At 48.4% G+C, this 13684-nt stretch overlaps 1 protein-coding gene across 3 annotated transcripts in view; it reads left to right on the top strand.

Moving 5' to 3' along the window:
• Nucleotides 1-11698, top strand: part of pla2g6 (phospholipase A2, group VI (cytosolic, calcium-independent)) — a 105028-nt gene extending 93330 nt beyond the window's left edge. For 2 of the 3 annotated variants that reach the window (XM_078237437.1, XM_078237436.1), the window contains exons 15-18: nt 290-444; nt 3065-3232; nt 5068-5141; nt 8812-8963. In XM_078237437.1, coding sequence (XP_078093563.1) covers nt 290-444; nt 3065-3232; nt 5068-5141; nt 8812-8956 — 542 coding nt within the window. In that variant the 3' untranslated portion in view covers nt 8957-8963. Of the gene's footprint in view, nt 1-289; nt 445-3064; nt 3233-5067; nt 5142-8811 lie in introns of all 3 variants that reach the window. The other variant, XM_078237438.1, reaches the window with a different exon arrangement.
• Nucleotides 11699-13684: the final 1986 nt, after the last annotated feature.

The raw sequence follows: 13684 nt of genomic DNA, 5'->3' as shown, positions 1-13684 counted from the left end.
GTACCGCGTAGAAAGCCGAGGCCATTGCATGGTCAGTGAGCTATTGCAGACACCTGGTAGACACCTGGTAGGCAAAAGTTAGTGGGCAACATGGAAAAGGTGATCTGTGCACAGCCAGTTAGGACACTCCGAAAGCTTGTGCTACCAGATAAACCTGTTGGACTTTAACCTGGTGTCGTGAGACTTCTTACTGTGCTTACCCCAGTCCAATGCCGGCATCTCCACACCATAGCCAGTTAGGGACAGCATGTCGTGTGTACATTTTAAACTGTGGCCTCTATTGAAACAGACCAGCTGGTGTGGCGGGCCGCTCGCTGCAGTGGAGCAGCCCCGACCTACTTCCGACCCATGGGCCGCTTTCTGGATGGAGGGCTGCTTGCGAACAACCCGACACTGGACGCCTTGACTGAAATTCACGAGTACAATCAGAATCTGAAGAGGAAGGTGGGCACCGCTTTGATAAATCTGCTGCTAACTCTTAAGGCAAATGCAGGAAGCTGGGTTAGCCTCTAACTAGGCGAGGCGATGGCTAATGGTATTACCGCTGGACTATTAATCCAGAAACTCAGCTAATGTTCTGGGGACCCGGGTTCGAGTCCCGCCATGGCAGATGGCGGAATTTGAATTCAATAAAAAATATCTGGAATTAAGAATCTACTGATGACCGTGAAACCATTGTCAATTGTCAGAAAAACCTATCTGGCTCGCAATGTCCTTTAGGGAAGGAAATCTGCCGTTGTTACCTGGTCTGGCCTACATGTAACTCCAGAGCCACAGCAATGTGGTTGACTCTCAACTGCCCTCCAAGGGCATTGAGGAATGGGCAATAAATGCTGGCCTAGCCAGTGACGCCCGTGTCCCACAAATGAATATAGACCATAAGATATCGGAGCAGAATTAGGCCATTCGGCCCATCGAGTCTACTCCGCCATTCAATCATGGCTGATTTGATTCTCACCACCATTCTCCTACCTTCTCCCCATAACCGTTGATCCTTTTATTGATCAAGAACCTATCTGTCTCTGTCTTAAAGACACTCAATGACCTGGCCTCCACAGCCCTTTGTGGCAATGAGTTCCACAGATTCACCACCCTCTGGCTGAAGAAATTCCTCCTCATCTCAGTTTTAAAGGAGCGTCCCTTCACTCTGAGGTTGTGGCCTCGAGTTCTAGTCTCTCCCACGAGTGGGAACATTCTCTCCATGTCCACTCTATCTAGGCCTCTCAGTATTCTATAAGTTTCAATTAGATTCCCCCCCCTCATCCTTTTAAACTCCATCAAGTACAGACTCAGAGTCCTCAAACACTCTTAAGACAAATGCAGGAAGTTGGGTTAGTCTCTAACTGGGGGAGGCGATGGCCTAGTGGTATTATAACTGGACTATTCAACAAAAATTGCTGCTCTCGCTGTTGCAAAGAGTGAAACGCAAGTTGTTGAAGATCCAATTGCCCCTTTGTTAGAAACTTGGGTCTTTTAGATGGGAGTAAAAGAAATCCAAAAAGAATTCCAGTCCACATTTTACCCATTTTTATTTTATCCTGTTAGTTCTGTTTCTGCACTGGGCAAAGGAACTTCTTGTCTAGAGATTTGTGCCCTGAACAATTATTCTGTGTCTTTTTTAATCCTATGAATTAGAAATTGAAAATGTGTCCATTTGCTTCCAATATCTTGGAACTGTGATGCTGAGTTTGGAGCAAAGAGTGTGACCATTCTCCCTCTTCTATTGTGAAACCATGTAGTTGGAGACAAAAGGGAGAATTTCTGCATTTAAAACATTGCTTTAAACGTGCTTGTCACTCTTCCACTGACTCTGAGGGTACGTGGACTCTATGGTGTGAAATGAACAGGAAAGGCTGGTTTGGCCCACGATCTTTGTGTCTTACTGACCTCGATTGGAGTGTCGCTGAGGCTGCTAGGGAAGAGCCCGGCTAGGGAGGGAAGCGGACGAAGGAGAAAATCAGTCGGCTTCTTGTTTGGTATCCACCTGGAAGAGTGGCACGGTGGTTACGACTGCTGCCTCACAGTGCCAGGGACCAGGTTCAATTCCGGCCTTGGGTCACTGTCTGTGTGGAGTTTGCACGTTCTCCCCATGTCTGCGTAGATTTCCTCCGGGTGCTCCGGTTTCCTCCCACACTCCAAAGATGTGTAGGTTAGGTGAATTGGCCGTGCTAAATTGCCCCTTAGTGTCCAAAGATGGGCAGGTTAGGTGGATTGGCCATGCTAAATTGCCTCTTAGTGTCGAAAGATGTGCAGGTTAGATGGATTGGCCATGCTGAATTGCCCCTTAGTGTCCAAAGGTGTGTAGGTTAGGTGAATTGGCCATGCTAAATTGTCCCTTAGTGTCCCAAGATGTATAGCTTAGGTGGATTGGCCATGCTAAATTTCCCCTTACTGTACAAAGGTGTGCAGGTTAGGTGGATTGGCCATGCTAAATTGCCCCTTAGTGTCCAAAGATGTGTAGGTTAGGTGGATTGGCCATGCTAAATTGCCCCTTAGTGTCCAAAGATGTGTAGGTTAGGTGGATTGGCCATGCTAAATTGCTCCTTTGTGCCCAAAGAAGTGCAGGTTAGATGGATTGGTCATGCTGAATTGCCCCTTAGTGTCTAAAGATGGGCAGGTTAGGTGAATTGGCCATGCTAAATTGCCCCTTGTTGTCCCCCTGACACTACAGTAAATACGTAGGGTTATGGGTATGTGGCGTTGGTGGGATTGTGGTCAGTGCAGGCTCGATGGGCCGAATAGCCTCCTTCTGTACTGTAGGGATTCTAGGATGTTGAGATCGGATGAGGGTGAGACTGAACCAGATTTAACTCAACTCTGCAGTCAGCCAAACAGTTGATCCCACGCAACAAGTCGTCCAGTCGCGCATGTATTGGAGAGTGAAGTTCATGAACCCTGGTGGAGAACTCCATTCTCTCCTCTGTGATGAGTTACACACAGTGGCCTGAAAAAGACTTGTGAATGCACCCTAATTTAATCAATGAACGTTACAAGGTGAGGAATGGAATTTCGGGAACTTTGCTTTGACAGTTTGTCCTTTTTATTCACACTGTTCAATTTGCAGGGTAGGGGGAGTCAGGCGAAGAAGCTGGGCGTTGTTGTTTCCCTAGGAACAGGAAAGCCCCCGCAGGTTCCCGTGACCTCTGTGGATGTTTTCCGCCCCTCCAATCCCTGGGAACTGGCTAAAACAGTCTTTGGAGCCAGAGAGCTGGGCAAGATGGTAGTTGACTGTGTAAGTATAACATGCAGGGAACGTGCTTTTGCTTTTGTTTTCCCCTTGCATGAATTTACTGTTCCTTAAAGTGGAGCGCTTACTGAAACACTATGCCTGTTGTTTTTGTGCGTCTTGTCACTTTTGGCCTTAGTTCAAATCCAAATGGGCGGCACGGTGGTTAGCACTGCTGCCTCACAGGGACCCGGGTTCGATTCCAGCCTTGGGCCACTGTGTGGAATTTGCACGTTCTCCCTGTGTCTGCGTGGGTTTCCTCCGGGTGCTCCGGTTTCCTCCCACAGTCCAAACATGTGCAGGTTAGGTGCATTAACCATGCCAAATTCTCCCTTTGTGTACCCAACGGCAGCATGGCGGGCACAGTGGTTAGCACTGCTGCTTCATGGCGCCAGGGACCCAGGTTTGGTTACGGCCTTGGGTCACTGTCTGTGCGGAGTTTGCACATTTCCCCCCCCTCCCCCGCCCCGTGTCTGCGTGGGTTTCCTCCAGGTGTTCCGGTTTCCTCCCCCAGTCCAAAGATGTGCAGATTAAGTGGATTGGCCATGCTAAATTGCCACTTAATGTCCCAAGATGTGTACGTTAGATAGATTGGCCAAGCAAAATTGCCCTTAGTGTCCCAAGATGTGTAGGTTAGATGGATTAGCCATGTTAAACGTGTGGGGTCATGGGAATAGGGTGGAGAAGAGGGCCTGTTTACGAAACTCAATCTGAGAGTCAGTGCAGACTCGGTGGGCCAAATGACCTCTTCTGCACTGTGGCCGTTCTCTGATCCTATGAAATTAAATCTGCCTTTTACTACTATCCAGATAAGTTTCAAACTGGTGATTGTACAGTAGCAAACGCAACAACGCACTGAACGATTGGTTGCGTTGTGAACTTTACAGCTATATTTTATACTCCTCTGAACCTTGCTTTCCTGTTTCTGTTAATCATACCAGTAGACTTTGTAACAGCGTATGATCCTCCATCCTTCTTTCCCAGGAATTCTCTGCCTTTCCAACTCCTGCCATCTTCAGGGCTTTGAAATCTAAGCCTGGCACCACCTCATGACTTAGCTTGTGCTATCTTCTTTCCTGCTTGTTTTAGTCCTTTCATTTAATTTGGTACCTCAGTAAAAATGGAGCACCATTGCTTTTTATAACGAGTGCAGGCCTCACTAATGACAGGCACGGGATAAACTGATTTAAAATCTAATGGGTTAGCACTGCTGCCTCACAGCCCCAGGGAGCCGGGTTCGATTCCTGGTTTGGGTGCGGAGTTTGCACGTTCTCCCCGTGACTGCGTGGGTTTCCTCCGGGTGCTCCTCCCACAGTCCGAAAGACGTGCTGATTAGGATGCATTGGCCGTGCTAAATTCTCCCTCAGTGTACCCGAACAGGCGCCGGAGTGTGGCGACTAGGGGATTTTCACAAATTCATTGCAGTGTTAATTTAAGCCTGCTTGTGACGCTAATAAAAACTTAAAGCTTAAACTTAGCTTAAATAAACCAGATCCTTTTGAGTGTCCAAGGACCATCTAGCATTGAGGGTTGTTGTAATTTTTTTTATTTATAGAAGGTTTTAATATAATTATCATCATTAAAATAATGCAACCTTTTAAAAGAAAGTCTATCCTGGATATCTGTTGCCATAATTCGCAAAAAGAATGTTATATTCCTTCTCGACCCACACTGCCACATCTACGTTGGCTACTCTTTAGATCTGATGCCAGTCTGGGAGCAGGTTGCTCTGCCTGTGCTGGGCTTGTGGCAATGGGGAAAACACAATCTCTTTCGACTATGTGAGGAGAAAGTCTCAATGTGTCAGTGTAGTAACGGGACCTCCACCTTCTGTTTGTCAGTGCACTGATTCTGACGGTCGAGCTGTGGATCGAGCCAGAGCCTGGTGCGAAATGGTGGACATTCCGTATTTCAGGTATGGCTTATTATCATTCTCTGTCTCTCTCTCTCTCTCTCAGGGATGTGGGCGTCGCTAACTCGTCATCATCAAATGCTTGCCTGCTGAAGCTCTCCATTTAATGTAACGTCGAGGCCAAAACGTTGTGTGATTTCAAGAAGAAATTAGATTTAGCTCTTGGGGCTAAAGGGATCAAAGGATAGGGGGACGAAGGCAGGATGAGGTTATTACTTTGAAACATAGAAACTAGAAGCAGGAGGAGGCCATTCGGCCCTTCGAGCCTGCTCCACCATTCATTTTGATCATGGCTGATCATCGAGTTCAATATCCTGACCCCACCTTCCCCCATATCCCTTGATCCCTTGAGCCCCAAGAGCTATATCTAATTTCTTCTCGAAATCACACAACGTATTGGCCTCAACTACTTTCTGTGGGAGTGAATTCTACACATTCACCACTCTCTGGGTGAAGAAATTTCTCCTCACCTCAGTTCTAAAAGGTTTACCCCTTATCCTCAAACTGTGATCCCTAGTTCTGGACTCCCCCCCCACCATCTGGAACATTCTTTCTGACTCTACCCTGGCTAATCCTGTTTGAATTTTATAAGTTTCAATGAGATCCCCTCTCACTCTTCTAAACTCCAATAAATACAATCCTCACCGACTTAGTATCTCCTCATATGACAGACTTTGAATTTGATGATCAGCCATGATCATAATGAATGGCAGAGCAGACTCGAAGGGCCGAATGGCCTACTCCTGCTGCTAGTTTCTATGTATGTCTCCGATGCACGGCCGGTGTCGGTTGAATCCGGTTCCCCTCAGAGTGAAGATGCTCCACGGCAGCTGCAGCTGAGTGAGCCGCCCAGCTCCTCCTCATATCCCTATCCCGACTCGCCCTCCGTCAGCTCCTGTCCCCTGTGCAGCCCCGGCAGCCGGGCCTGATGGCACAGCTGTGGCGGGTGAGCACGGCAGTGGGAGTGGCGGCGGGTTTGGCAGTCGGCCGTGAGATGGGGAGCGCGCTGGCTGGGGCTTCAACGGAGGAAGCTCAGAGCCAGCCCAGGCAGACGTTACATACCAGGAGCCCCCACTGGCAGCGAGTGGCTCCAGCGCAGCTTCAGAACCAGCGGAATATGCCGTGCCAGTTTGAAATGGGCGGCATGGTGGCACAGTGGTCGGCACTGCTGCCTCTCAGCGCCAGGGACCAGCGTTCAATTCCCGGCTTGGGTCACTGTGTGGAGTCTGCACGTTCTCCCCGTGTCTGCGTGGGTTTCCTCTCGGTGCCCCGGTTTCCCCCCTCCGTCTGAAAGACGTGCATTGGCCATGCTAAATTCTCCCTCAGTGTACCCGAACAGGTGCCAGAGTGTGGCGACTAGGGGATTTTCGCAGTAACTTCATTGCAGTGTTAATGTAAGCCTACTAGGGACATTAATAAAATAAATAAATTCCTAGCGTGTGCCCCGAACCAGTGCGACCTGACATAGAAACATAGAAGATAGGAGGAGGCCATTTGGCCCTTCGAGCCTGCTCCGCCATTCATTATGATTATGGCTGATCGACCAACCGATTAGCCTAATCCAGCTTTCTCCCCATAACCTTTGATCTCATTCGCCCAAGTGCTCTATCCAGCCGCCTCTTGAATACATTCAATGTTTTGGCATCAACTACTTCCTGTGGTAATGAATTCCACAGGCTCACCACTCTTTGGGTGACGAAATGTCTCCTCATCTCCGTCCTAAATGGTCTACCCTGTATCCTCAGACTGTGACCCCTGGTTCTGGACCCCCCACCATCGGGAACATCCTCCCTACATCTACCCTGTCTAGTCCTGTTAGAATTTTATAAGTCTCTATGAGATCCCCCCTCATTCGTCTGAGCTCCAGCGAAAACAATCCTAACCTGGTCAATCTCTCCTCATACGTCAGTCCCGCCATCCCCGGAATCAGTCTGGTAAACCTTCGCTGCACTCCCTCGAGACCAAGAACAGAAAAGGAGACCAAAACTGCACACAATACTCTAGGTGTGGCCTCACCAAGGCCCTGTATAATTGCAACAATGTAGATCAATTGCAACAACACATCCCTGCTCCTGTACTCGAAACCACTCGCAATGAAGGCCAACGTACCATTTTCCTTCTTTACCACCTGCTGCACCTGCATGCTTACCTTCAGCGACTGGCGCACAAGGACACCCAGGTCCCGCTGCACATTCCCCTCTCCCAATTTACAGCCATTCAGTTAGTAATCTGCCTTCTTGTTTTTGCTTCCAAAGTGAATGACCTCACATTTATCCAAATTATACTGCATCTGCACAGGGCGGCACAGTGGTTAGCACTGCAGCCTACTGGGTTCGATTCCGACTTCGGATCACTGACTGTGTGGAGTTTACACGTTCTCCCTGTGTCTGCGTGAGTTTCCTCTGGGTGCTCTGGTTTCCTCTCACAGTCCAAAGATGTGTGGGTTAGGTGGATTGGCCATGATAAATTGACCCTAGTGTTGGAGGGGGTGGTTAGCAGGGTAAATACATGGGGTTACGGGGATAGAGCCTGGGTGGGATTGTGGTCAGTGCAGACTCGATGGGCCAAATGGCCTCCTTCTGCACTGTAGAGATTCTATGATCTGCCTTTGATTTGCCCACTCACCCAACCTGTCCAGATCACACTGAAGGATCTCTGCATCCTCGTCACAGCTCACCCTCCCACCCAACTTGGTATCGTCTGCAAACTTCGAGATGTTGCATTTGTGTAACATCTTTGTGATGTTTTCAATGAGGTTTCTGGACAATGCAAATTGTCACAATGGTCCGTCCCAAAGTGGGAACTGCTGGTTGGGTTTCTGTGGGATGTGGGAAGGGAAAGTGGGAACGTGTGACTCTGATCCTTGTGATGATTTAATGATCAGACAGTGAAGATCTCAGTCACTCGATGTGAATAAAATTTTCTTGCGATTGGGGGGAAAAGAAGTATGTTTCCCAGGCTTGGTGGGAAGGCGAGCATGTTCTGTATTTGTCATCATGCCTGGACTGGACTGTTCCACAAGACTGGCCGTTCTCAGTATTGCTCCCTCGTCTGTCAACGAAGTTTGTTCGTGTAGGGCTGGCAGGTATCTACATTGCCCGGGGAAAAACAGTTGGGATGCCTTGCTGTGTAAAGTAAAGTTTATTTATCAGTCACACTCCAAAGATGTGTGTGTTAGGTGGATTGGCCATGCTAAAATTGACCGTAGTGTCGGGTAGATTAGCAGGGTAAATGTGCAAGGTTATGGGAATAGGGTCTGGGTGGGTTGTGATCGGTACAGATTTGATGGGCTGAATGGCCTCCTTCTGTACTGTAGGGATTCTATGATTCTATGAAATAAGGCTTACATTAACACTGCAATGGAGTTACTATGAAATTCCCCTAGTTGCCACACTCCGGCGCCTGTTCGGGTCGATGCACCTAACCCGCACATCTTTTAGAATGTAGGAGGAAACCGGAGCACCCGGAGGAAACCCACGCAGACACGGGGGAGAACGTGCAGACTCCGCACAGACAGTGACCCAAGCCGGGAATCGAACCCGGGTCCCTGGCGCTGTGAGGCAGCAGTGCTAACCACTGTGCCACCCCGAGTCTTGACTGTGTGTACGTGGGGTAACTGGGTGAACGCGTTTCGCGAGTGAGCCTAACGCGATGCTGTCGTTCCTTACCCCAGGCTCAACTCGCAGCTGAAGACAGACGTGATGTTGGATGAGATTGACGATGCTATTTTGGTCAACATGCTTTGGGACACTCAAATTTACATCCACCAGGAGAGAGAGAGAATCCAGCAACTGGCTCAGCTTCTGTTAACAGCTTGACTGTGGTGGGGAGTGGGGGGGAGGGTGGGGGGGGGGGGGGGGGGGGGAGGGAGTGGGGGAGAAAACGGAAGGATAAACTGAAGTCAACTTTGCGGGCACCTATCCCATAATGCTGCAGGAGCTGACCGAATATTTGACGTTCTATATATTGAATTTTTCTAACGCTGATAATTAAAACCAAACAATGCTGCTTTGTGCTACAATGCACCAATTGTCCCCCGGTGCGGACTCGCAGAGCCTGTGTGCCTTGCACAAAGAAAGACAAATAGAGAGAAGAAATAGTTGATCTCGAACGTACACGTCCATAAATGTCGTAGCCTGCCTTTTCCCATCACAGCTGCTTGCGTTTTTTTGTCTTGAGAAGGCTGTAGCCAATTGGTGGCCAGTCCCTAGTTTGTGGAAGCTAGGAGGCGGCTCGATGGGCCGAATAGCCTCCACGGCCTCTTGTCTTCTCACCAAGTCAGCTGGAAACGTTTTGGTTGCTTCCCCTTCAAAAGAAAAACCCTGAGTTTACTGCAAGTTATTAAATTGAATAAATAGCAGCAGTAGTACTCAGTACTGGGATGATGGCTCAATCTATAAATTATATCAAGCGTAATATGTGTAGCTGCGTAGAATTAAACATTTCTTAATTGTCGAGGATATAGCCCTCCTTTCGTTTACGAGCACTGGTTTATCAGAATTAGCAAATGGTTAAGCAGAATTAGCAGAATGACCGCAAATTATCAGAATTAGCCAGACACTTGAGCTAAGGAAGAGAAACTATTACTAACAAACAAACAAGGCACGGCAAATGGATGGTCATTATATATTTCTCTCTTTTTAAAAATTTGTTGTCTTTAAGCTTCTGTGCCGGTCCACGGATGTGTTCGAAACTGAGGAAATGTTTGTGGCCTTACTGAACTGACTGGACAATGTAAACTATTACCGTTAAGTTGTGGACCAATCATTATCGTTTGTTAATTAACCAACTGGGGAAAATGTGTGTGAACTGCAGTTCCCACAACACTTTCACAGTGTTACGGGAATTCTTCAATTTCTAAGTCACTTTCGAAGAACAATGTATTTGTATATTGTAGTGAGACTGGAAGAAAATATTGCTTTCTTTTTGATGCTTTGTTACAGGGGAGAGGAATGACTTTTTAGTGCATGGCGGCACAGCGGTTGGCACTGTTGCCTCACAGCGCCAGGAACCCAGGTTCGATTCCGGCCTCGGGTGCCTGTGGGCAGCACAGTGGTTGGCACTGCTGCCTCACAGCGCCAGGAACCCAGGTTCGATTCCGGCCTCGGGTGCCTGTGGGCAGCACAGCGGTTGGCACTACTGCCTCACAGCGCCAGGAATCCAGGTTCAATTCCGGCCTCGGGTGCCTGTGGGCAGCACAGTGGTTGGCACTGCTACCTCACAGCGCCAGGGACCCAAGTTTGATTCCCGGCTTAAGTCACTGTCTGTGTGGAGTTTGCACGTTCTCCCCGTGTCTGCGTGAGTTTCCTCCGGGTGATCCAGTTTCCTCCCACACTCCAAAGATGTGCGGATTAGGTGGATTGGCCGTGCTAAATTGCCCCTTAGTGTCAGGGGGACTAGTGGGTAAAATACTTGGAGTTACAAGGATAGGCCTGGGTGGGATTGTTGTTGGTGCAGTCTCGATGGACTGAATGGCCTCCTTCTGCACTGTAGGGAGTTTATGATTTGTAGTTGCCCCCCTCTAACTCAATTTGGTTGACCTAGAGAATGAGTTTACTGACAGCCTCATAGAATCCCTACAGTTCAGAAGGAGGCCATTCGGCCCATCGAGACTGCACCGACAACAATCCCACCCAGGCCCTATCCCCATAACCCCACATGTTTGCCACGTTAATCCCTCTAACCTACGCAACGTGGGACACTAAGGGGCAATTTAGCATGGCCAATGCACCTAACCCGTGCATCCTTTAGACTGTGGGAGGAAACCGGAGGAAACCCACGCAGACACGGGGAGAACGTGCAAACTCTGCATGGTCGGTGACCCAAGCCGGGAATGGAACCCAGGACCCTGGCGCTGTGAGGCAGCAGTGCTAACCCACTGCGCCACCATGCCTAGGCCTGGAGTTGTTCTGAGATACTAGTTTGTTTTGAGTTAAAGATATGATTTGGTAGAATGAAACCTTTAAACTCCACTCTCTTTGGTGAGTGTAAAACAAAATAGAGTCCTATCTGTGGGACCTCGCCAGATACTAATTGGCTGCTGTGTTGCTACAGTGCAACTGTGACTAGTCTTAAAAAAAAAAGAACTTAATTGGCCGCGAGACACATGAAGTCCTCCTGAGGCTGTGAAAGGTGCTATATTAATGCAAATCTTTATTGTAACGTCCTTGATGGAACAGAGGAGACACTGCCTCAGAAATGGGCAAATGTGATGGAACTGAATTTGTATTTTCATAATTTCTTTTTGTCCTAAGTTGAGACTGAACTGACCCACATTACTTAATGATATGTTTTAATTTATTTGCACTGCACACACTTGGTTTTTGGTGGCCGTGCGTCATGCAACATGTGGCTTCCTGGATCATGTCAAAGTTCTTCTGATCAGCCTGCTGAGATGGAAACTGAAAAATAATTCAATAAGAATCAAATCTCTCACTGACAAGATAATATGAAGGGTTAATACGCTACGCCTCTTGTTTGGCCATCTGTAATGATGAAATTCTGAGCCTTATTTTCACTGACAGTGTATAACGTGGTTACAATAAAAGGATAACTACAACTTCTCAGACTGTAACCGTTTAGACAAAGCACACTCACTTCCCCAAATGGTTGGACTGGACTCGCAGAAGGAAAATTTTAGTCATCGCAGACGGCTGTGGATAATTGGCAAGAATACGCCTGCTCCCATTTATGTAGAGTGTCTGGCAGAATGAAATGTCGTGAGTTGAAACGAGGTGGGAAAGATGCACTGTGAATGGGGAGAGAGAGACCGAAGGGAACCTTTATTGAGGAAGCGGGGAGATAGCAAGGCAAAGTGGCGAGAGGGTTTCGGAGATTGGTAACGGCAGGACTGGCCGTCAATAGCAGTGTGGAGTGCAAGAAGCCAATGCGGGGGGGGGGGGGGGGGGTAGGAGGATTTGATGTGTTGTGTGGAGAAACACACTGAGAGGAGGTTGCTTGGAGATCATAAAAAAATGAAGGACTTGAAGATGAGGTGAGGAGGCCACAGAACATTTTTCAACATATTCATATTTAGAAGTGGCACGGTGGCACAGTGGTTGGCACTGCTGCCTCACAGCGCCAGGGACCCGGGTTCGATTCCAGCCTAGAGTGATTGTGTGCATGTTTTCCCCGTGTCTGCGGGGGTTTCCTCCGGGTGCTCCAGTTTCCTCCCACACTCCCAACGATGTGCAGGTTAGGTGGATTGGCCATGCTAAATTGCCCCTTAGTGTCCAAAGATGTGCTGGCTTGGTGGATTGGCCATGGTAAATGCATGGGGTTACGGGGATAGGGCGGGTGGTTGGGGCCTGGCCAAGATTCTGTGTGCAGTTGGTGCAGATTCGATGGGCTGAATGGCCTCCTCCTGCACTGTAGGGGTTCTGTGACCTTAGAGGGAAGGTTTATTCCCAGAACATTGTTAATCCCCCAAACTTCAGCAGTACAGTGGAATGTTGTGACTATGTACCAACACTTGTAGGTCTTGCAATGAGTCCATTCTGGGGATTGCCTTTGAAACATTACAATTAAACTGTCACCGCGTGCCTCTCCAAGGCACCAGCACCCTACCTTCCGCACGTCCGCTGCTGTTTATTGTAAAAAAAAAGGACAATTCTAATAGGAGTTTTTTATTCATTCATGGGATATTTATTGCCCATCCCTAATTGTCCTTGAGAAGGTGATGGGGAGTTGCCTGCAGTCCGTGTGGTGCAGGTACACCCACAAACTGGAACACCCGGAGGAAACCCACGCAGACACGGGGAGAATGTGCAAACTCCACGCAGACAGTGACCCAAGCCGGGAATCGAACCCGGGTCCCTGGCGCTGTGAGGCAGCAGCGCTAACCACTGTGCCATTGGTCATCAGTCAATTCCAGATTTTTTAAATTGAATTCCAATTCGACCATCTACCATGGCGGGATTTGAACCCGGGTCCCCAGAACATGAGCTGAGTTTCTGTATTAACAGTCTAGCGATAATACCACTAGGCCATCGCCTCCCAGTGTTCCTGTGCGTCTGCTGCCTTTAAGACATTCTGAGAATGTGATGGAGCTACTGTTTCTTTTTCAGTGCTCCTTTTCCCAAAACAAAACTCACCACGATGAAGCCATCAACAGCCTGTGTTTAAACTGTCTTGCAAAGGCCCCACTAATATAAACCATCCTGTTAACACCTAATTTAATCTTTTGAGCAGATGTTGTGGCCCAGATTCAAGTTCAGTGATACAATTATAAGTGGAATAGTTTTTATATTTTTCTCAATCGAATAAACCATTAAGTGTGACTTCTCTCGAAGGAGGGGAATAAGACCCCACATCATAGAATCCTGCAGTGCAGAAGGAAGCCATTCGGCCCATCGAGCCTGCACCAACCACAATCCCACCCAGGCCTGATCTCCATAACCCCACGCATTTACCCTTGCTCGTCCCCCTGACACTAAGGGTCAATTTAGCATGGCCAATCAGCCAAACCCGCACATTTTTGGACTGTGGGAGGAAACCGGAGCACCCAGAGGAAACCCACACGGACAGAGATGTTTTCACAGGAAGGC

This window comes from Mustelus asterias, chromosome 21, assembly GCF_964213995.1.
Source record: "Mustelus asterias chromosome 21, sMusAst1.hap1.1, whole genome shotgun sequence".
Lineage (NCBI taxonomy): Eukaryota > Metazoa > Chordata > Chondrichthyes > Carcharhiniformes > Triakidae > Mustelus > Mustelus asterias.
The sequence above is the reverse complement of the archived record's forward strand: the minus strand, read 5'-3'. Positions and strand labels throughout refer to the sequence as shown.